The 24,369-nt window shown below is 42.8% G+C and overlaps 1 protein-coding gene across 1 annotated transcript in view; it reads right to left on the bottom strand.

Annotated features, from left to right (window-relative positions):
• Positions 1–24,369, bottom strand: part of MUC16 (mucin 16, cell surface associated) — a 114,674-nt gene that overhangs the window by 37,421 nt on the left and 52,884 nt on the right. Inside the window, exons 24-44 of the mRNA XM_075540771.1 lie at positions 22,266–22,390; positions 22,116–22,183; positions 21,507–21,679; positions 18,015–18,139; positions 17,845–17,912; positions 17,234–17,406; positions 13,821–13,945; positions 13,648–13,715; positions 13,007–13,179; positions 12,306–12,368; positions 10,889–11,013; positions 10,709–10,776; positions 10,061–10,233; positions 9,315–9,377; positions 4,017–4,141; positions 3,842–3,909; positions 3,229–3,401; positions 2,912–2,947; positions 984–1,108; positions 811–878; positions 262–434 (exon numbers count right to left, since the gene is read on the bottom strand). Coding sequence (XP_075396886.1) covers positions 262–434; positions 811–878; positions 984–1,108; positions 2,912–2,947; positions 3,229–3,401; positions 3,842–3,909; positions 4,017–4,141; positions 9,315–9,377; positions 10,061–10,233; positions 10,709–10,776; positions 10,889–11,013; positions 12,306–12,368; positions 13,007–13,179; positions 13,648–13,715; positions 13,821–13,945; positions 17,234–17,406; positions 17,845–17,912; positions 18,015–18,139; positions 21,507–21,679; positions 22,116–22,183; positions 22,266–22,390 — 2,358 coding nt within the window. The remainder of the gene's footprint in view (positions 1–261; positions 435–810; positions 879–983; positions 1,109–2,911; positions 2,948–3,228; positions 3,402–3,841; positions 3,910–4,016; positions 4,142–9,314; positions 9,378–10,060; positions 10,234–10,708; positions 10,777–10,888; positions 11,014–12,305; positions 12,369–13,006; positions 13,180–13,647; positions 13,716–13,820; positions 13,946–17,233; positions 17,407–17,844; positions 17,913–18,014; positions 18,140–21,506; positions 21,680–22,115; positions 22,184–22,265; positions 22,391–24,369) is intronic.

Genomic DNA, 24,369 nt, shown 5'->3' with positions numbered 1-24,369 from the left:
GGTGGATCAACATTCAATGAGGATGCAATTGGACTACATGAGAAATAGTAGCAACGATCATTACAGCTTTGATTATTTAAAGTTAGACAGAGCTATCAATTGGCAGGTACCCAGTTCCTGCCCTTACTTGGATGACATAGACTCTTAAAGCTCTCCAATTGCAGAGGTCCAAATGGAAGCCTAAATTTAGGGCAGGGATATGCCCAAGAAGGACCTTACTTAGCCTTGGGCAGGAGTCCTTCACCCAGGAGGGCTTCTCACCATTGACATAGAGACTGTTCTTGTCCAGGGTGTAAGGGCCCAGTTGAGTAATTCCCTGGGTCAGATTGTTCAATTCCCAATAAATCCTCTCTCTGTCCAGTACGGGGCGTTGAGGGTCAGGTTGGTGGGTGCAGATGGCATCCATTTTGGTGGCGTCACCAACTTTCTCGGGTCTGTCGAAGGAGGATAAGGTAAAGGCAACAAATGTGGCCCCAGAGAAGGGTCCCTGAGATCCTTTAAGCTGAAGAGAGGATGGAGAGTTGGATAAATGACAGGTGACATGCTAGATTTAGAATGAAAGCAAATGGTGAAGGAACACATGTATCTCCTGGGACATAATTTCATGCTTCAAAGAAATGTCCTTCTTGGTCAGAGGAAGGGACAGAGAGAATTCAGAGTGTGTCCAGTGAGGGGCTATCCTTGCTGATAGGCTTCCTCTAGTCTTTGGGCTCAAGAGAGGGGACAAGAAGATGCCTTATTCCAATCAAATGTTTTGGGTCTGGCAGAACTTTGGGTAGCCCTGCTAGCTATCTTGTCTAGGTTTCTCACCTGAGTGAAGTCAGTGTGCACCCAAAGTAGAGATGTCTGATACTGGTCTTGTTGAACAAGGGCTCAAGCTATTGAGAAAATAAAATGGGGTCATAAGGAAGGCACAAGGGATTGAGTATTTTTGTGGATAGTAACGAGGTGGATCTGTCAAGGTGGCCATTATGGGACCTCACCAGTTGCTGCAGGATCTTCTCAGTGAAGTTGAACTTAGCAGAGCCCGGGATTCCCATGTCATCTGTGTAGCGCAGGTTGGTGATGGTGAAGTTGAGGGTGAAAGGAACCAGAGCAGGTTCAGTAGCTGAAATGGGAAGGAAGCGATAGTTGTCCATTTGAATCTTGGCCAGAAGCAATAGCAATGGACCAAAACACCATCTACAGGAACTGTAAGAAGAGGCATTCTGGAATTCACAAGTTTTAGGAACCTAGACTCCTCCATTCAATTAGCATTTAATGAGAACTAATGAGTGCAAACAAAACAGCGTATTACAAAACTTCCAAGGCCAGCCCTTGATCATAAGATACTATTAGAAAAATGCACGAATACCTAGAGGTAGAAAGGGAAGTAAAAACACACTTAGCATTATCTCAAACTAAAGAATTTAAGAGAAAACCCTCAAGTTTCTTCTTTCAATATTGAAGGCTTCTATTAGGAAAGCATTGAATGAAGCAGAAGGTAGCATAAGAGACGGGATGGAATACTCAGAGTGCCTGTACCAAAAATAAGTGCTTGCAACCAACCATCAAGAGAAATCATATTAACAATCAATGATGTCAAGGAAGGCATCCAAACCATACTGAAGGTATTAAGGAAAAGCAACGTCCAGGAACCGATGGAGTATCACTGGAGATATTTTAACAACTAATTAATCACTGGAAATATCCACTCATCTATGCCCCAAGCTTTTGAAGACACCAACTTGGCCAACCGACTAAAAGATATCCCTTTTGATGTCCATTGCAAAGAAAGGTGACCCAACAGAGTGCGGAAAATATCCAACAATATATTTTACTCGGTTATATTACTTGCAGATAAAAATTTCCTGAGGAACATCCAAGAACAGTTGCAGCAATACATCAGTAAATACCTGCTAGAGCAGCAATACAATGATAAGGAACTGAGAGAAATGTAAGCTGGACTTAGAAGAGGGTATGAGGGATATCATTGCTGATGGAGCTTGGCTGAAAGCAGAGAAAACAAGAAAAATGTTTACTTGTATTTTATTGAGTATATGGGAGGTGAGGAACAGGGAATGCCAAGGCTGATGGGTCTGCGTGTTTTCATAATGAGGAAAGGAAAATGTTTGAGGGATGATGATCACTGATGACGTTAAGGTGGGCATGTGGGACCAAGCTTTCTCATTGATGGTAAAAGATGTTGGAGGACACGGGCACCAGTGTCATTTAGAGTGTGGATTTCGGGCCAGTATTTTAGGAAATCCATATCAATAGATGAATTTCCTTGGAAACAGTGGCTGAACAATGAAGGAAGAACTGATTTGGCCCAAATAAAGCTGGAAAAATGAAGTTGCTATCAATAAAAGCCTACTGCCTTTCCACCTGTAGGCTTGGTGGGGAAGACAGGCATCACTGAGGCTGTTTGGTAGGATGTAGGGGCCCCAGCTGCTAGAGAAGAAACAGCAGGAAGGATTCAAGGTATGTTAGTTTTTCAGAAATGGCAATGGATGTGGTACTTAATTATGAAAAGGGCCAGTTATCTTTGACTCAGCTTGGGATAGGGACATTGACTTAAGGAATAAGGACAACTCCATTCCCAGACTCTGCATATCTTCTGGATCCTTGTCTTTTCAGATGGCAAGTAGTGGGAGGAGTGATTGGGAGGGACAGCCAAAGCAAACAAAACTCACTGCTCTCTAATTAATTCTGACCCATTGCCACGCTATTGTATGGGGTCCCTACCCATGTGGATTTCTGAGAATGTGACACTTTAGTGAGGTAGAAAGCCTCATCGCTCTCCTGGTAACCAGCTGATGGTTTTGAACTGCTAACCAGGCCTATGCCCTGGTAGTTCCAGGTGGTCCTATTATTGTGAAATGAGGGCTGTTCCCAGGCACACAGGGATATTGTGGTCTATAATACTCACTTTGGGAAGTGGTGGCTGGTTCCCAGTAGGTGTAACCTGCAGGTGGTAAAGAAGAGAGGTGGATCAACATTCAATGAGGATACAACTTTGCTACATGAGAAATGGTAGCAAGACCATTACAACTCTGATTATTTAAAGTTAGACAGAGCTATCAATTGGCAGATTCCAAGCCCCTGCCCTTAATTGGATGACATAGACTCTTAAAGCTCTCCAATTGCAGAGGTCCAAATGGAAGCCTAAATTTAGGGCAGGGATATGCCCAAGAAGGACCTTACTTAGCCTTGGGCAGGAGTCCCTCACCCAGGAGGGCTTCTCACCATTGACATAGAGACTGTTCTTGTCCAGGGTGTAAGGGCCCAGTTGAGTAATTCCCTGGGTCAGATTGTTCAATTCCCAATAAATCCTCTCTCTGTCCAGTATGGGGCGTTGAGGGTCAGGTTGGTGGGTGCAGATGGCATCTATTCTGGTGGCTTCCCCATCCTTCTTGGGTCTGAGGAGGGAAGATAGGGTGTTGACAACAAACATGTCCCCACATATGGGTCCCTGAAATTCTTTAAGCTGAAGAGAGGATGGAGAGTTGGCGAAACTACATAGGTGAAATGCTGGATTTGGGATTAAAGCAAATAGAAACAGAAAACATGTATCTCTTATGGCAGAATTTCACACTCCAAGGAAATGTCCTTCTTGGTCAGATCCAGGGTCAGAGAGAATGCAGAGGGTGTTCAGAGAGGGGACAGCCCTGCTAATAGGCTCTCTAGAGTTTGTGGTTGAGTGGGGACCAGAAGTTGCCTGACTCCTTAAGCATCAGTCTCCTGAATTCTCCCTCGGTTGAGCATGCTGTACCTAGCAGGGCATAAGGACACTGAACAAATGCTTTGGGTTTGGCAGCCCTTTAATATCCCTGCCAGCTGCCATGTCTAGGTTTCTCACCTGAGTGAAGTCAGTGTGCAGACAGAGTAGAGATGTCCAATACTGGTCTTATTGAACAAGGGCTCGAGCTGGTGAGAAATGAAAAGAAGGTCAGAAGGAGGCCCTGAGGGACTGGGTGCTTGGGTGGATAGGTATGAGGTGGAGCTGCCCAGGTAGTTATTAATGGAGCTCTCACCAGACGCTGCAGGATCTTTTCAGTGAAGTTGAACTTAGCAGATCCTGGGATTTCCATGTCATCTGTGTAACGCAGGTTAGTGATGGTGAAGTTGAGCGTAAAAGGAATGAGGGCCGGTTCAAAAGCTGCATTGGATGAAAGGAAACATTTCATTCGCACCATATTAATGTTCAAGCAAGACCTCTGGTGACTTTGTGGTCATGGACTTGGACTTGGTTGCCCTTCACAAGGTTGATTTGTCTGTGTTCATCATTTGTTCCACAGTAAAAGGTTGTGTCCATTGGCTTTCATAAGTATTTAACATATTGGGAATTCTGTGGGGCAATTCTCTTTCCTGAAGTGCTGCTATTAGTCAAAATTATCTGATAAGGATGGACTAGATTTTACTTGATTTGACTTTAATGGCAATGGCCATGGGAGAGCCCTTGTCATAAGCACTAGACGTGGATTATGAGATCCATCTGGTGCAGGAGCTATAGGAAGAAACATTCTGGAATTAATAAAGCATAAGAAGCTGTATTCTCTTTTAAAGGAAGCATGATTTGAACACTAAAGGAGCCACTCCATAGGAGAAAGTTGAGCGGGGCAGTCCTACTCGGTCCTATATGATTGCTATGCATCAGCATTGACTTGATGGCATTGAGAGCAAGGAGCTCAGGTGGCAAAAGGGGTTACACCTTGGGCTGATACCATACAATCATCAGTGTGAGACCATCAGCCACCCTGTAGGAGAAAGATGAGGTTTTTTGCCCTTTAAAGATTTACAGAATGGACAACCCACATGGGAAACTCCACTCTCTCCTACAGGGTTGCTCTGCAGCAGAATAGACTCAATGGCAGTGAGTTTTTCATTTTTTTGTTTTAATGGGTGCAAACCTCTGTGGGTGTATTGATGAATAAGATGTTGTTGTTAGGTGAGCTGCCAAGTCTTTCCAGATCATGGCGACGCTATAGAAAGCACAGGGCAACGCTGCCCAGCCTTGTGCCATCCTCACAATGATTGCTGTGTTTGAGCCCCATGTTGCAGCCACTATGTCAATCCATCTCTTACTGGTTTCACTGTCCATCTACTTTACCAGGCCTCATGTCCTCCCTAGGGAACATGGTATCCCTCCTGATAAGATTCTCCAAATACGAGAGATGAAATCTCAACACACATTCTCACAAGGAGCATTCTGGCTGTACTTCTTCAAACATAGCGATGTTCATTCTTCTGGCAATCCATGGTGTATGCAATATTCTTCGCTACCCTGATAATTAAAATGCATCAATTATTCTCTAGTCTAATGATTATTCTCTAGTCTTTATTAACTGTCAGGCCTTCAAACACATATGAGATGACTGGAAATGCCATCGTGTGGACTAAGTGCATCTTAGTGTTCCAAGTGACATCTTTAATGAAAAAAATTAAAGGGGTCCTTTGCCACATATTTATTCAATGCCATATATTGTTTGGTTTCTTGACTGCTGTTTCCACTGGTGTTGATTGTGGTTCCTACTAAGGGGACATCTTTGAAAACTTCATCCCCCCCACCTTTTCTCTTAATGCTGTTTATTGGTCCATCTGTGAGGGCTTCTGTTTTCTTCGTGTTGAAGTGAAATCTATATTGAAGGTTGTACTCTTTGCTTCTCATCAGTAATTCAAGTACACTTTGCTTTCAGAAAGTCAGTGTGTATTGTCTGCACATTACAGACTGTTAATGATTCCTGATTCCATGTTCCCCTTCCTATGAAGGAATGACAAAATGTTTATAGTAAAATGGAATTGCAATCGAATGCAATTTCTCCAAGAACTTAGTGAACTTCCTCATAATTCTAGCTTCTTGGGTTATTTGGATAATATACAGATTGAATAGTGGAAAGATACAACTCTGACATCCACCTTCCCTGGTTTTAAATCATGCGGCATCCCCTGGTTCTGTGCAAACAACTGCCTCTTGGTCTATGCACAGGGTTTTCACAGCACAAATAAATATGGGGAATGCCCATTTGTCATACTGCTATGCATACTTTGTTATGATCCACACAAAGTCAGTAAAACAAAGGTAAACATCTTTCTGTTATTCTCTATTTTCAGGCTAGATCCATGTGACATCATCAATGATATCACTCGTTCCATGTTCTCCTTTTAATTCGGGCTGGATTTCTCCCAGTTCCTTGTCAGCATACTGCTCCAATGGTTTTGGAATTGTCTTTAGCAAAATTTTACTTGTGTTGACACTATTTGATTGTTTCTACATTCTGTTGGATCACCTTTCTTTGGAATAAACATAAATGAGGGTATTTTTCAATTGTCTGACCAGTAAGCTGTCTTCCAAATTTCTTGGTGTAGATGAGCGAGCACATCAAGCATTGCATCAATTTATTGAAACATCTAAATTTGTATCCCATACCTGGAGGTTTGATTTTTCAGTGAAGCTTGGACTTCTTCATTTAATGCGGTTGATTCTTGGTATTATCCTACCTCCTGAAATGGTGGAACATCAACCAATTCTTTTGAGTATAGTGATTGTACTTCTTCCATAGTCTATTGATGCTTCCTACATTGTTCATTATTTTGCCCCAAGTCCTTTAGTGTTGCAATTTGAGGCTTTAATTATGTGTAATCCTTTCAGCTTGAAAAATATTGAATGTGTTCTTCCCTTTCAGTTTTCTGTATCCAGACCCTTGCACATTTCATCACAAGACTATACTTCATGTAATTTAGCTGCCCTTTAGAATCTTCTGTGCAATTCTTTAACGTCACCATTTCTTCTAATGACTGTAACTAATTTACAATCAAGGGCAAGTTCAGATATTAATTTTGGTATTGTCTTTCTTTCCTGATTTTAATGACCCTTTGCTTCCTTCATATTTGGTGCCCTTGTTGTCATCTGACAACTTGTCTGATCTTTGGTCATTATTGTTCAATGCCTCAATTTATTTTTAAATTTAGATAGATATACTCAAGGTTATATATACATATGTATATATATACATATATCCTGGATTTTGTATATAAAAAATCATACAAACCAAAAACAATAACAAAATGAAACAAATGAAAACCTCAATAGAAAAGAAAGAAGAAAATAATAAAACCTGAAGAAAAAAACAACTTTTAAATGGCCAAAAGGGAGATTATATGATAACTCACTGCCATGGAATTGACTCTAACTTATAGCAACACTATCAGACAGGGTAGACCTGCCCCTATAAATTTCTGGTGGTTAGCAGTCCAACAAATAACCAATAGGGCACCAGGGGTAAGGTGTTACATTTTAACCAACATACACCTGCCATCATTGACTTTACAATGCTCTCTGCCTTACAGCAAACCTAGTTACATCCCCGGAGTAAGGCCAAAAGGGTCTCAGCAGACCTGACCCACATGGGGACCCAGCAAATGGCTTTTGGGTTTCCACTGTCATCCATAGCCTTCTGCAAACCGAGTGCTCAGAATTTAAGCTCTGACACAATTCCTTTCTCCAGATTTGAATTTTTATTATTTTTCATCCTTGGATCACACAGGCTAGTGTTGCTTCTTCCATGTGGACCTCGATGATGCCTCACCTCGATGGCTGCTTGTTTTAAGACCAGAGTTGGAGACCCCAGACAGTATCATTTCTGATAGCCGGGCACCATCTGGTTTCTTCACTACTCTTTTGCCATAGCACCCATATCTTCAGTGGTTGCCTCATGAGGCCTAAACTTCTGCTCTTGTGGCATAAGGTACACTGTTATGGATTGAATTGTGTGCTTTCAGAATATGTATAGAAAATCTATCACAATGACCAACATATAAGTTCCTCCAAGGGGGATGAACAACAGAAAAGTGGGTAAAGGGTAACAGAGTACAATGTAAAATATGAAAATAATAATCTTTAACTTATCAAGGGTTCATGAGGGAAGGTAGGTGGGGTAGGGAAGGGGAAAAATGAAGAGCAGATACCAAGGGCTCAAGAAGAAAGAAAATGCTTTGAAAATAATGGTAGCAGCATATGTACAAATGTGCTTGACACAATGGATGAATGTATGGATTGTGATAAGAGATGTAAGTGCCCCCAATAAAAGTATTTAATTAAAAAACATGACTCAGGGCATTCATTTCTATATGGGGTGTTTTTGCCATGCCAATGAGGTAATACTTATAGGGCGTGTGTTATAACCTAATTGCTTCTTAGGTTTAAATATCATAGATTAGACATAGGTACATAATCAGGGGGAAAGGGGAATATAGACATTGTGTTAAGGTCACCAAGAAATCAAGGAATTTTGGAGTGGGAAAATATGAAAGAGGCGATTATTTTCCTTGGAGCAGAGAGAGAGCCTGCTCTTATAGCTGGTACTTGAATCTAGACTTGTAACAGCATACCTTTTGAAAAATGAATTTTATTCTTTCGAACATCCCACTTACACTATTTCTGTTACAGCATCATAAGGACACTAACCTATGTTTCAGTCCCTGGTTTTGTGGTCAGGACAAGGAATAGGAAATTAAGCTTCAGGAGATCTGTCGGAGATTTGAGTTCAGGAGAGGTTAGGGGGAAATCACTAGACCACTTCGTCAGCCAAGTTTATCAAAGAAGGCACCAATTCATGTGTAACTATAAGAATGGGTACAAGAATGGTAACCAATAGCTGATATGTATTCCAGATGGGGTGTACAAGGAAAGGTCCAATAGGAGGGCAGAGAAACTGTATACAAAGGATCTAAAGTCCATTTAAAGTGTCCACAGAAATACATGGGACAGAAGGGATCCTTTGGACTCAGTAAAGGGAAAAAGAATGGGGCTAATTAGATATAAATGATCCACAGATTGCCCTTAAGAAAGAGTTAGACCCACAGATATAGGTGAGTGTGGTGGCTACTACCATAATCCCAGCAGAAGATGAATAAAAGTTTATGTGTAAGAAGTAAAGGAAAGTCGTGAGAAATGGATGGATGTGGAAAGTGAATATAAGGATGACCAAGGTTGGCATGGGTGACTCTGCATTTGGTGATGATGGAAGGGGGAGGTTAGAGATATGATGATGACTTCAATATATATATATATATATATATATATATATATATATATAGAGAGAGAGAGAGAGAGAGAGAGAGATCAATAGGCCTCAGTGATGTCTTTGGTGGTGGGTCTAGGGTCACTGTGGGGTGTGGATTTGGGTGTCTAGAAGTTATGGGATAGGCAGAATCCACATAAATGGATGCATTCACTTGGGAAGAGTGAATGAAAAATGAAGGCAAGAATGACTCGTTACCCATGATGTTGGTGAAATGATTTCATCATTTATAAAACCACGGGCCTTTCCTACCTGTAGGTTTGGTGATGTCAGGCATCATAGAGGTTGTTGGGAAGGATGTAGAGGTCACAAGTACTGTAGAAGAAACATAGAATTGAAATCCAAAAAGAGTTAGCTCCAATGAAATGGCAATGGACAGTGGAGGTGGCATACTAACTTGTGGAAATGTAGTTTTTTCTACAGTTACCTAAGTGTGGAAATAGGACATATATCTCAGAAGGCTGGGAAACTTTGGGTATTTATCTCACTGGGGTGGAAATGGCATTTTATCTCATGAGGGTGGGCGACTCAGTCTACACCTTACATATATATTTTGGACCCTTGTCATCCCTGATTGTAAGCAATAGGGGGAGGGGTTAGAAAGTCCAGCAAGCCCTATGTTCAGAAGATATTGAGTGGTAATAGGCACATGAGAAGAGTGATATCCCATGAGTGAATACTCACTGTTGGAAATGGTGGTTGTGATCCAGTGAGTGTAACCTGCAGATATGAAGAAGGGAGAGGGAGTGATATTCAATGGGAAGGGAAATTGGTGACAACAGAGATAATGGCTGGAAAATGACAGCTTTTATTCAATAAATGGAAGACAAAACATCCATCTGGTAGAGCTCAAAGTTCATACAGCCTCTACCCACATAAGAGAGGTAGACGTCCTTTGGCCCAGGTGTAAACTTGAACTTGGGGCAGAGACATGCCCTAGAAGGGCCCACCAAGTAAGGGAGAAGTGGGAGAATGCTTATCACAGCAGGGCTTCTCACCATTGACATAGAGACTGTCCTTGTCCAGAGTGTAGGGGCCCAATTGGGTGATGCCTTGAGTCAGCTTGCTCAGCTCCCAGTAAAGCCTCTCTCTCTCCAGGCTAGGATTCTCAGGGTCAGGGCGGTGAGTGCAGATGGCATCCACTCTGGTGGATTCTCCATCATCCTTGGACCTGGGGAAGGTGGGCGGGAAGGATGACAGCAAATGGCATCCCATAGCAGGGTCCTAAGACTCATTAGGAGGAAGGGAGGAAAGGTTCAGAAATGAGACAGGTGAAAAGCTGGATTTAGGATTAGAACAAGTGGAAAAGGCACATTCATCTCAAGATGATCCCTGGGGATTTAGCAGGAAAACGTCCTCCTTCATGAGAGGAAGGATCAGGGATAATTTAGGGAGTGGCCAGCAATAGGCCATCCGTTTGATGGGTTCTCCAGCATCTACATGTGGCAGTGACAATCAGAAGACACCTTGGCCCTGGAATATGTTTTATGAATACGTAATGTGAATACGTAATAGGAATTCCCTAACTCCACTTCTTCTGGGAAAGCTATATTCTATCCTCTGTGGAGAAAGCAGGACATACTAAATGCCCTGGGTTTGGTAGTACTTGTGGTAGTCCTGGAAGCAGTCTTGTCCAGGGATCTCACCTGAGTGAGGTCAGTGTGCAGCCCTTGTAGAGGAAGCCAACACTTGTTTTATTGAACAAAGGCCCCAGCTGGTGAGAAAAGAGAAAGAGGTTAATAGCAGGGCTTGCCATCAAGGGGCTGAGTGGTTGTGTGGATCAGTATACAGGGGAGTTGCCCAGGTGGTCATTATAGGGCTCTCACCAGATGCTGCAGGATCCTCTCCGTGAAGTTGAACTTAGCAGAGCCCAGGAGTTCCATGTCATCTGTGTAGCGCAGGTTAGTGATGGTGAAGTTGAGGGTGAAAGGAATTGGAGCAGGTTCAGTAGCTGCATGGGGGAGGAAGAGAAAACTGTCCATTTGAACTTGTCCAGCGGCACTCTCAGTGAACTAAGTACACAACGACCATCTACAGGCACTGGGGGAAGGAACATTCCGGAATCCACAAGAGATGAGAACCTAGATTAGGTGTTCAATCAGTATTCATTGATCCTCAGGTGTGCAATTTTTTTGTGTAAGTGGTTTACAACAGGGTATTAATTTATACCTGGGACCTTGAACCCACCCCAGTGATCTCCTTGCATAAAGGTTATTGTCTAGGAAACCCAATAGAGCATGTCATTCTGTGGGACTTGGTGTCACCACGAATCAGAATCCACTTCACTGTGCTGGGTTTGGTGTTTTGGGTTAGGGATGGGTAGAAAGCTCTGCGATGATCTCTTTGAGGTTAGATGTGAATAAGGTGGAATTGTATGCATGCAGTGTACCCCTAAAATATGTGGTAGAATGTTGGGGCCCTAAGTTGTATAATTGTTGTTTTTTTTTCCAGTTTGGAAACAGTTTTTATTTTTTAATTTTATATTTAATAGTTCATACCCATGTAAGGTATTTACTGAATCATTTTGGAGTTATTAAAAGATCAGATGAGACACAGAAGGACACACACAAAGAGAGCAAAATAGATGCCATGTAAGGAGTCCAAATGAACCCAGGGATGTTGGGCTGTAGAGGCTGAAAGAGGCAGATATCTCTCCCGAGAACCAATCCCTGAAAATATGAGGGGGAAAAAGGTGTTCCTTAGAAGCCTTGCCCTTAATGGTATTTGTGTTTCAGCAGCACTGTTTAATAAAACACATCATCCCTCAGCATTGTGCCAGGGCATTGTCCAAACGAGCACCCCGCAGGGATGACGAGGAGGCATAGGTGGGGAGGAAGTGTACAGGACCTGGCCACTCAGGATGCTGCTGATAAAAGAAGACCATGGGAGATATTCTGGAGGGAGAAGAGATGAACATTGGTGGTGAGTGGAGGTGGGAGGCAAGGAAGTCGGGGTGGCAAGATTGACGCACCTGCCTCTGTTTGGGTAATAAGGAAGGAAAGAGATTTGAGGGATGGCGATGGCTGATGAATTTCGGGTAGACATGTGGGATCAAGGGGATGAGCAAGGGAACCGGTGTCGCTGTAGGATATGGATTTGGCCACCCAGAGTCTCGGGGGTTGGTAGACTCCACATAAATAGACACATTTCCCTGGGCACAGTGATTGAAAAATTAAGGAAGAAATAATTTCACACAAACAATATCAGGGAAGTGATTTCATTATCAATAAAAGCCCTTCCTACCTGTGGGTTTGATGGTGAAGGCAGGCTTCACGGAGGGTGTTGGGAAGGATGTAGAGGTCACAGCTGTTTGGGAAGACACACAAAGATGGAGATTCAAAGTGTGTTAGTTCTAAGGAAATGGTAATTGGGGCGGTGGGGGGTGGAGGGTTGTAGAGAACTAAGCTATGGAAATGCATAGTTCTTTCTATGGCCTTTTCAATCTGGGAACAAGACTTTCATGACTTCAAGAGGATGGGAAACTCAGTCCATATTCTATACATGGCTTATGAGCCTTTTTCTCTCCTTATAGTAAGTGATAGGTGGAGGGATTGGGAGGTGAAGCAGGTCTCATTGTTCAGGAGCTCTGGGGTGCTCCCAGGCATATGGGGATGTAGGCATCTGTAATACTCACTGTTAGAGGTGGTGACTAGCACCCAGTGGGTGTAACCTGCAGATGGTGAAGAGAGAGGGCATGATATTCAACCAGCAGGCAACATGGAAATGATAGAAATGGGCGCAAGACCAGTAGAGATGTGATTCCTTATAAAGAAGATAGCGCCCCAAGTCAGGGATCAAAGCCCCTACCCACACAGAAGCAACGAAATCCTTGTTCAAACCCTAATAGAAGAAACCCAGATAGAAGCCTAAATTTGGGCCAGAGATCTGCTTCAGTAGGAACACCCAGCAAAGACCAATGACACTTATCCCACAGGACTTCTCACCATTGACATAGAGACTGTCCTTGTCCAGAGTATAGGGGCCCAATTGGGTGACTCCTTGGGTCAGCTTGCTCAGCTCCCAGTAAAGCCTCTCTCTGTCCAGGCTAGGACTTGCAGGTTCAGGATGGTGAGTGCAGACGGCATTCACTCTGGTGGATTCCCTGTCATTCTTGGGCCTGGGGAAGGAGAATGTAGGGAATGGAATCAAATGGTCTCCCCATTGAGAGGCCCTAAGGTTCTAAGAGTAGGGGAGGAAAAGGCCAGAGGAAATGAGACAGGTAAAGAGTTGGTGGTGGGATAAAGTAAGTGCAGTAGAGACATTTAGATGAAGGGAATTCCTGGAGACACAGCTGAACAACTAAGAAAAGGCTCTCATTGGTCTGAAAGGAACAAAATTAATTCAGAGGGTCATCAAAATGAGAAGCCAGGTCTCCTCATGGGCTCTCCAGAATCTGAGGATAGGAGTAAGGACTAGAAGATGCTTTAATCCTTCAGCATGGATTCAGGTGGGTTCAGCAGGGCCTCTTGAATTCCACCTCTGCTATGGATAATGTATCTGGCCGGGCAAAAAGGAATCAAACATATCTCTTCCAGCCTGGGAGTACTTGTATAGTCCTGGCAGTTGTCTTGTCAATGTGTCTCACCTGAGCGAGGTCAATGTGCAGCCAGAATAGAGGGCGCCAATACTGGTCATATTGAGCAAGGGCCCAAGCTGGTGAGAAAGAAACAGTTGTCAGAAGGAGGGTCCAAGGAACTGAGTGTCTGTACTGGCAGATATGAAGTGGGGTCCCCCAGGTGTTCATTATTGGGCTCTCACCAAGCGCTGTAGGATCCTCTCGGTGAAATTGAACTTTGAGGAGCCTAGGCTTCCCATGTCTTCTGTGTAGCGCAGGTTGGTAATAGTGAAGTTGAGGGTGAATGGAACCAGGGAAGGCTCAGCAACTATATTGTGGAGGAATATGTTATATATATGCAATTTGACACACACATTTGAATCATAATAATGGCCAAGCACTAAAGGCACTCATTCAACTATGAAAGTAAATTTGGAAGAGAGGTCCTTGTTCAGCTGACTGGAAGAGATCCATATGTGGGGCAACTCCAAAGAAAGGTGACCCAATAGAATGATCAAATTATATAACACTATCACTGATATTGAACACAAGTAAAATTTTGCTTAAGATCGTTGAACAATTGTTGCAGCAGTACATTGACAGGGAACTTCCTGAAGTTCAGGCCAGATTCAGAAGAGGATGTGGAAAAAATGATATCATTGTTCATGTTAGATGGCTCTCGGCTCAAAGCAGAGAATACCATAAAGATGTTTACTTGTGTTTCATTTACTATGCAAAAGCATTTGACTATGTAGATCTTAATACACTGTGGACAATTTTGGGAATTCCAGAATGCTTCATTGTGCTCATTTTGAACTTGTATATGGATGAACAGGCAGTTGTGGGAACAGAACAAGGAACTACTGCATGATTTAAAGTCAAGAAGTGTGTGTTTGTGTGTGTGTGTTGTATCATCACCATTATTGTTCAATCTATATACTTAGCAAATCAATAGAGAAGAATTATATGGATTATATGAAGAAGAGTTTGGTGTCAGGATTGGAGGAAGGTTTATTAACAACCTGTGTTATGCATCTGACACAACTTTGCTTACTGAAAGTAAGGAGAACTTGAGTCATTTGCTGACGAAGATCAAGGATTGTAAGGAGACCAAAGTCTTCACAACGGGACCAAAAGGAAACATCATGATAAACAGAGAAAATGTGGAAGCTGTCAAGGATTTTGTCTTACTTGGATCCACAATCAATGCTCATGGAAGCAGAAGTCAAGAAATAAAATGATGTATCACCCTAAGTAAATCTACTGCACAAGACTTCTTTAGAATATGGAAGAGCAAGGATGGCTGTTTGAGGACTAAGGTGCACTTGACCCAAGCCATGGTATTCTCCATTGCATCACATGCAGGCAAAAGTTGGACTTTGAATAAGGAAGACTGAAGAAAAATGAATGCATTTGAATTATGGTATTGGAAAAGGATATCAAAAGTTCCATAGAGTACTAAAAGGACAAACTGATTTGTATCGGATGAAATAAGGTAGGAGTGCTCCTTAAGACAAGGATGCAAGACTTAGTCTTACAGGTTTTGGACATATTGTCAGTAGAGGCCAGTCCCTGGAGAAGGACATCATACTTGCTAAAGTGGAGGGACAGTGATGGAAGGGAAGATATTCAGCGATATGAATTTACATGGTGGTTTCATCAATGGGCTCAAGAATAGAAACAATTGTGAGGATGTCACAGGACTGTGCCGTGTTTCCTTCTGTTGTGCACAGGGTCGCTATGGGTTAGGGCTGACTTTGATAGCATCCAACCAAAACAACATTGGTCAAGGTTGGTCTGGAATCTGTTCAGAAGCATGTGTTGCTGTAAATGGGTGCCATCGAGTCAGTTTCATCTGGTGGAAGGCCTTCCTCTCTTTTGCTACCTCCCTACTTTATCAAACACGAGGTAGTTTTCCAGGGACTCATCCCTCCTGACAAGATGTACAAAGTAAATGTGACAAAGTCTTGTCATCCTTGCCTCTAAGGAGCACTTTGACTATCCTTCCTCCAAGACAGGTGTATTTGTCCTTTGAGCAGTCCATGATACTTTTGATAATCTTCACCAAGACCATAATTCAAACACATTAGTTCTTCAGTTTTCCTTAGTCACTGTCCAACTTTTCCATGCAGATGTGGTAATGGAACATCTGATGGCTAGGGTCAGTTACACCCTAGTCCTAAAATTAACAACCTCGTTTTTCAATACTCTAAAGAGGTCTTTGGCAGAAATTATATAGGTCATAACGAGCCTTGGTTGAATAATTGATTAAGTATTGGGCTGATAGCAAAAATGTGGGTGGTTTCAACCTATCAGCCATTCCTACATGGAACTACATAATTCAGGCTATCTACTTCTGTAAAGAGTTGCACCTTGGGAAACCTTACGGAACAGTTTTAACTGTTCTGTAGAGTCTCTATGAGTCAACATCATCTGGATGGTAATGGGATTGGTGGGTACATAGCCTATAGTGGAGGCTAGCACAGCCATCCAAGCAAAATATATTAGTGCCCTGAATTAAAACTGAGGTCAAGCTGATGCAGAAAGAAGAAGAGTTTTGAAATACTAATGAAGGGGAAGAGATGAACGGATGGATGTGGGAGATGATGAGCTGTGAGGGTTAAGGTTGACACCCCTGCCTCTGCCTTAGGTCATGAGGAAGGAATGAGTTTGAAGGGACAAATGTGATGGTGACTTCAGGGTGAATATGTTGAGACTAAGTAACCTCAGTGATATCTCCAGAAGTGTGTGGACAAGGGTTTGGAGGCACTTGCTAATGTGAATAAGGGCACTCAGATGCCTGGTGGTCTGTAAAGACACATAAATGAATGAACTCCCTTCCAGAGAGAGAAAGAATAATGAAGAGATAAATAATGTGGTTCATAAAATTCTTGAGAAATTATCTCATTAGCAATAAAAGCCTGGGATCTTTCCTACCTGTGGTGGTGAAGGCAGGTGCCAGAGAAGATGCTGGGAAAGATGTGGGGGCCACAGCTGCTGTAGAAAAAAACACCAGGATTGAAATTCAAGGTGAATTAATTCTATGGAAATGCAATAAGGGGTGTAGGTAGGAGTACTAAGTTATGGACATGTACAGCCCTTTATGTGATCCCCTCAGCATGGGAACAGGGCATTGAACTTCAAAGGGTGGGCAATAGGTTCACATTTTATGAATGTCTTCTGAGCCCTGATGGTAAGTGATGGAGGGAGAGGTTGGCAGGTCCAACAGGTCTTATAGTTAAGGAGATGTGGAGTGGTCTCAGGCACATAGAGATATAGGGCTCTGAAATACTCACTCTTGGAAGTTGTAGCTGAGACCCAGTGGGTATAACCTGCAGATGATGAATAATGGTGAGGGAGAGACATTCAATAAGCAAGCCACTTGACCTCAAAGGAGATGGTGGCTGGACCTTCACAGCTCTGTTTCTTACAAGAAAGACTGAGCACCCACTTCCAAGACACATACCCATCTCCACTCAGTGAAGACAAGGGGCCTTGGTCAAAGACCTCCAGCTGGAGAGGCACAGTTGTGAACTCTGAACCTTGGCAGAGACCTGCTGATGTAGCACCCACCCAGCAAGGTAAAAGAGAACCCCACCCTTGGAGTGCCTCTCACCATTGACATAGAGACTGTCCTTGTCTAGAGTGTAGGGGCCCAACTGGGTGATCCCATGGGTCAGCTTGCTCAGCTCCCAGTAAAGCCTCTCTCTGTCCAGACTGGGGCCCTCAGGGTCAGGGCGGTAGGTGCAGATGGCATCCACTTTGGTGGCTCCCCCATAATTCTTGGGCCTAAGGAGGGAAGGTAGGGGTTATTGCAATTAATAGGGTCCCCAAAGATAGGACCTGAGATTCTTTAGGAAGAGAGCAAGAAGACGTCAGAGGAAATGAGACAAAGAGCTGAACTGGGTATCAAAAAAGTAGAGAAGACACATTTGCATAGAGAAATTCCATGGGGTTAGAATTTAATATCCCGAGGAAATGGCCTCCTTGGTCAGAGGACGGTGGAGAGGAAATATAGAAGGAGACTAGATAAGGTCCAGTTCTACTTTTCGGAATCCAGGGATGAAAGTGGGAACCAAAAGGCGCCTTGATCCATGAGCAAGTGCCTTGTGAATTCCAGTTCTGCTGAAGATGCTCGATCTTCCAAGGCAGAGATGAAATCAACCAAATGCCTTGACTTGGAAGCACTCTTGGTAGTCCTGCAGCTGTCCTGTCAAGGTGTCTCACCTGAGTGAGGTCAATGAGCAGCCAGAGTAGAGGGGGCCAACACTGGTCTTGTTGAACAAGGGTCCCAGCTGGTGGGAGAAGAGAAGGGAGTGAGAAGAAGGGCTTAGGGAGCAGGGTCTAGATGACAGGGACAAAGAGAAGCTTCCGGGTAGTCATCATAGAGTTCTCACCAGGCGCTGCAGGATCCTCTCAGTGGAGTTGAATTTTGAAGAGCCGGCGTATCCCATGTTATCTGTGTAGTGCAGGTTGGTGATGGTGAAGTTGAGGGTGAATGGTATCAGGGAAGATTCAGCAGCTACATTGGGGGAGGAAGAAATGATGTCCACTTGAATCATCGTAATGAACAGGTTTGCCTGGAACTTTGGCCAGAAGCACTAGCAGTGGACTAAAAATAGCAACCAGACACAGGCGCTAAAGGAGGGAGAACACTGGAGTTCACAAGAGTTGGGATTCCTGGCTAATTCAGTTGAAGAACATTCATTTTCTGCTAATGAGTATAACTGCCATTGAGTCTTCTAAATAGTTAACAATAGATTGGTAACAACCTAAAGGTTGGTAGTTTGAACCAACTCTAGAGAACTATTTCCATAAAGATTACAGACCCCTCAAAAAACTCTGTGGAACACTTCTACTCTGTAGCACTGGAGATCACAATGAATCAGAACTGACTTAATGGCTTGATTGATATGGGTTTGATGTTTGGGTCTTTCAATGGATATCTGTGTCATGGATTCTGTGGGGTCATTGATGACTATATGTCATGTTATAGGTTGGACCATATCTCCCCTAAATATGTGTTGGAATACACCTGTCTAACTGTGACAATAGACTTTTGTTATTGGTAATGAGATACTATTAGGTAAACTGTATACTAGACTTAACCATATAGTAATCACTGGAAGAGCAAATTAGACTCAGATGGATCAACATAAGGAGCTGAAGAAAGAAACCACATGAAGATTTTCCAGGATTCAAAGAATACTGGGTTAGACAAGATGGTAGAGACAAGGGTCTTCTGTCAGACTTGAGAGACAATATTTCTTCCAAGCCAGTTCCTCTAGCCTCCCATTATGTGAGAAACCAATTTCTGTTCCTTAAACCCATGCACTTGTGGTATTTCTGTAACCACAGCACCAGATACAATAAGACATTTGAATTTTTCTATTCAACTCCTTGACTTCATAATTTCTTCCATTTGCTTCACTACTCTATGATCATGAAAAAGTTTCAAAGTCTATTCTGACACTACTGTGATATTTTCTTTCTTTTTAGTGACTTTTTGCTTTCTTCATGTCTGATGTTCTCGGTGCCACCCCACAGGTCATAAGGTCTTCTGTCTTTATTGTTCAATAAAGCAAATCTGTGCTTGAAATTCAGGTGGGGATTTACTCAAGGTCCTAGGTGGGCTTGTTTTCATTTTCTTCAGCTTCAACCTGAACTTACATATGCACAACTACCTTTTCTTGGCCTGAGTTACACTGCTGATATTGAGCTTCTCCATCCTCTCTTCCTATGAATGTAGTCAATTTAATTCCTGTGTATTCTATCTGGTGAAGTCCACATGTACAGTTGTTATCTGAGTTGTTGATAATGGTATTTGATATGAAGAAGTCATGTGTCTTATTAAATTCTATCTTGTGATCTCCAGCTTTTGTTCTATCACCAAGGCCATTATTTTCCAACTTCTGTTCATTCTAATCGCCAATAATTGTCATTGCATCTGATTACATGTTTAATCAATTTCAGACTGAAAACATTGGTAACATTCTTCAATTTCTGCATCATTAGCTGTAATGATTGGTGCATAAATTTGAATACTAGTTGTGTTGACTAGATTTCCTTGTATGCAGATATATATTATCTTATGTCAAAAATGTACTTCCACATGATCTTTAAATGTGCTCTATTACAAGGAGTGAAATGGCATTCTCCTTGATTATGTCATTCTCAGCATAGTAAATGATATGGTTTTCTTATTCAAAATGGCCAATACTAGTCAATTTCAGCTCTTTAATGCCTAGGATATCGATCTTTATGAATTCCATTTAATTGTTGATGACTTCCAATATGCCTATAACATCATACATTCCAATTTCTGACTATTAACCAAAGTTCGCCACTGTTTCATCTCAACTTGAGTCATGGCACATCTGCAAACGAAGGCCCCAAAAGCTTTACTCCAACAAGCCATATTCCACCCATGTCAATACTTCATTCCTGTTAAAAGTACTTAGAGAAATCTTTTCAGTCATATTATGAATGTCTCCTTAATGGAAGGGAGCATTCTCTGGCACTATCTCTTACAATATTCTACATCTATTCAATAAATACTTCTGACAATGGCTCAATGTTATCCATACTGTTTTCAGTATCTAATTTCTCTGCCATGAAGAGCTTGTTACTACTTTGTAGTTTGTAAACTCTGCTGAAACCTGCTCACTTTGGGTGACCCTGCTTGTATGTGAAACACCAGTGATATAGCTCCCAGTATCAAGGTAACAGAAGGCCACCACAATATGACAAACTGACAGAGAAGTGGTGCTCTAAGCTTTAATAGAGCCTACTGAAGTCATGCTAGTGAAAGATGCTGGTGAATGAAGATTGAAGTGAAGCAGATACAGATAAAGGCAGGACTTGAGACATCTCTCAAGGAGATTCAGGAGGAAAAAGTGTTGATCTGTGGAGATGCATGGATATAGATGATCAGGAAAAGGGAAGGTCGAGGTTGTACACCTGCCTTCCCCTTTGATTATGGCAAAAAGAGCAAATTTGAGGGACAGTGTTGACTTTATGTTGGAAATATTGAACTAAGCAGGTGCAGTAATGTCACGAGGTGGCTGGACAAGTGGTCTAGAAGTATGGCGGGTTAGATTTGTCTATACAGAGGCTAGGTGGTCAATAAAATCCACACAGATGATTGATCTCCCTTGGCAGAGTGCTTGACCAATGAAAGAAGAAGTTATTTGTTAAAAATCATGCTGAGGAAGCAATTGTGTTATTGATAAAAGTGCTAGGCCTTTCCTACCTGTAGGCATGATGGTGACGGCAGGTGCCCCAGTAGGTGGTGAGAAGACTGTGGGGGTCACAGCTGCTGGGAAAGAAACACCAGGATTGAAATCTAAGGTGATGCATCTCTAAGAAAATGGAATTGGCGGTGATGTGGGTGGTGGTGGTCCATGAAGTTATGGAAAGTTACTGGTCTCTACTTGACACACAGCCACAGAACAAGGCTTGACCTAATGAGGGTAGACAATATTCTATGCCTGCTCTCTGGATCCTTTTCTTTCCTCATTGTAGGGAATGAGGGAATGGGTTGACAGACCCAGACGTCTCTTTGGTTCAGGAGATTATGGTGATCCTAGGCTCACAGGGGTATAGGACTTTGCAATACTCACTGTTGGAGGTGGTGGCTAACATCCAGTGAGTGTAACCTGCAGGTGGCAAAGAAGGTGGAGAAAGAGACACTTAATGAGGAGGAAACTTATCAAAGGAGAGCTGATGGTTGGACCATTACAGATGTAAAATTTCACAAAGAAGATAGAGCCCCCACCCCTAAGGATTCAAGACCATGTAATTCCTCCTTTGAAGTTGCCTAAGTGTGGACCAGAGATGCACCCCAGAAGAATCCACCCAGCAAAGTCTACTTCAGCAGGGCCTCTCACCATTGACAAAGAGACTGTCCTTGTCCAGAGTGTAGGGGCCCAATTGGGTCACCCCTTGGGTCAGTTTGCTCAGCTCCCAGTAAATCTTCTCTCTGTCCAGTGTGAGGCCTTCAGGGTCAAGTTTGTTGGTGCAGATAGCATCTATTCTGGTGGCTTCCCCATCATTCTGGGGTCTGGGGAGAGAGGATAAGGGAATACCAAAAAATGGTGTATCTACAGGGGGCTCCTTGGATTCTTTCAGAGGGAGTCAGGGAGGAAATGAGACAGGCAGAAAGCTGGATTTGGAAATAGACCAAGTGGAGAAGGCTCTTTGTCTGCAGATAATACTTCAAGGAGGAATTTAACACGAAAGGAAATGCCCTTCCTGATTGAAGAAAGGCGGGGGGAGGGAATTCAGAGTGTGACCAGAAAGGGGACAGTCCTGCTAATGGTATCTCTGTATCTGGGGATGGAGACCAGACCATGCCTTGGTCCTTGAGAACATGCCTCCTGAATTCCACTTCTGCTGAGGATGCTATATTCAGCAGGACAGAAACAAAATAGACCAAATGACGTGGCTCTGGGATCACTTGTGATGGCTGTGGTAGTTGTCTTGTCAAGGTGTCTCACCTGAGCGAGGTCAGTGTGCAGCCAGAGTACAGGGGTCCAACACTGGTCTTATTGAACAAAGGTCCAAGCTGGTGAAGAAAGAGAAAGAGGTCAGCTGGAGTATGGGGAGGCATGAAATAGGGATGCTAGGTGTAATCATGGAACTCTTACCAGGTGCTGCAGGATCTTATCAGTGGAATTGAACTTAGCAGAGCCTAGGTGTCCCATGTCATCTGTGTAGCGCAGGTTGGTGATGGTGAAGTTGAGGGTGAATGGAATTAGAGAAGGTTCAGCAACTGCATTGGGGGAGAAAGAGAAAGATGGTCCCATGAAAGCACTGTTGTTGTTGATGATGTTGTTGTTAAGGGCTGTTGAGCCAGTTCTGACTCACAGGGATTCTATGCACAACAGAGTGAAACATCACCCTGCCTTGCACGATCCTTACATTTTTTTCTTATGTTTGAGCCTCTTATGGCAGTGACGGTGTCAATCCCTCTTGTAAAGGACCTTGCTCTTTGTCACTGCCCTTCTATTTTTCCAAGCATGATGTCCTTTTCCAGAGACTGGTCTCTCCTTACACCATGTCCAAACTACTTGAGAAGAAGTTTTGCCATCCTTGTCTTCAAGGAGCATTGTTGCTGTCTTTGTTCTGAGACAGATTTGTTTGCTCTTTTGGCAGTCCATGGTACTTTCAATATTCTTCACCAGCACCAAAGTTCAAATGCATCAATTTTTCTTTTTGTCTTCCTTATTCAATGTTTAATGTTCACATGCCTACAAGGCACTTGAAAATACCACGGTTTGGGGTCAAGTGCACCTTAGCACCTTATTCCTCAAAGCAGCATCCTTTCTCTTCACCCCTTCATAGAGGTCTTGTGCAGCAGATTTACTCAACGCAACACATAATTTCCACTGGCTTTGGAATAGTGACAGAGCTTGGCTGTAGAGACTTAACGAGGAAGCAGTCTAGAATTCACAAGATTGGGAAGCTGGATACACTAATTCAACTATCATTTATTGAACACTAAACGAGGCTCTTTCTGCTTGCATAAGAAAGGGTTCCTGCCTGATGTGGAGGGCTTAATTGGAGAGCAAATGCTTTGAGAGTGATTAGGGCAAAGAATGTATGGATGTGCTTTATACAATTGATGTATGTATATGTGTGGATTGTGATAAGAGTTGTATGAGCCCCTAATAAAATGTTTAAAAAAAAGAAAGGGTTCCTGGGGGGTCTGGTGGGGGAGGGAGGGGATAAAGGGAAGAAGATATCAAGGAGTTCAAGGAAGAAGAAAATATTTTGAAACTGATGTAGCAAGTGTACTGTCCTGCTTGATATAATTGAACTATGGCATGATATTTTGTATTAGCTCCTAATAAAATGGTTTTGAAGACAAGACAAGAAAAATAGTATTTATGATCTTGGAAACCCACAGAGGCAGGTCTATCCCAACTTACAAGGTGACCGTGAGTCAGAATCAATTCAAGGGCAGTGAATACGGTTTTTCAATGGCTGCACATGTCCTTGGGCAGTACAAGTAGTTTGCAATGGGCTGCTAATTTAAATGATAGGGTTCCAAGCGTATCTGGATCACTGACCCCTTCTCAGAAAAGAAATTGCTTTACATGCCCACTAGTAATGAACAACTTTTGTGCCGCAGCTCGTAATCCAGAATAAGGCGGATCAATCCTCTATCTGTCCTGCAGCTAGTTGCTATGCGTCAGGACAGACTTGATGGCCCCTAACAGCAGCAACATCTTCTTTTGTAGTCCCTAGGGACCATTCCAGCACCCCACCAGGAGCTGCAGTACCTTCTAAAGGATACAACGAAAAGGTTTACAGTTTCAACCCACCCTGGTGATCTCTTTCCATAAAGATGACAGCCAAGGAACCCCTTTGGTGCATTTGTACTGTCTAACAATTGGGGTCACTGGGAATCAGAGTCAACTTCACAGTAGCAGGTTTGAAGTTTTGGTGGTAGAATGGGTGTAAAATCTTGTGATGGACTCTGTGGGTGGATACATGGATATGATGTACTGTTATGGATTGAATTGTGACCCCCTGAAAAGATGAATGAAATCCTACTTGGTGTAACTGTGGATGTCATCCAGTTTGGGCAGATTTTTCTTTGTTATGTTAGTAAGATCTTAGCTATATCAGGTGTGAACTAAACCTAATCATTTCTGAATTGCTGAAAGAGCAGACTAGACAGAGAAGGACATGGACAAACAGGGAAGACAGATGCCAGCTGAAGATTCCTGAGGAATGTTGACCTAT

The sequence above is a fragment of the Tenrec ecaudatus genome, chromosome 1 (assembly GCF_050624435.1).
Source record: "Tenrec ecaudatus isolate mTenEca1 chromosome 1, mTenEca1.hap1, whole genome shotgun sequence".
In the NCBI taxonomy this organism is placed as follows: Eukaryota; Metazoa; Chordata; class Mammalia; order Afrosoricida; family Tenrecidae; genus Tenrec; species Tenrec ecaudatus.
The sequence above is the reverse complement of the archived record's forward strand: the minus strand, read 5'-3'. Positions and strand labels throughout refer to the sequence as shown.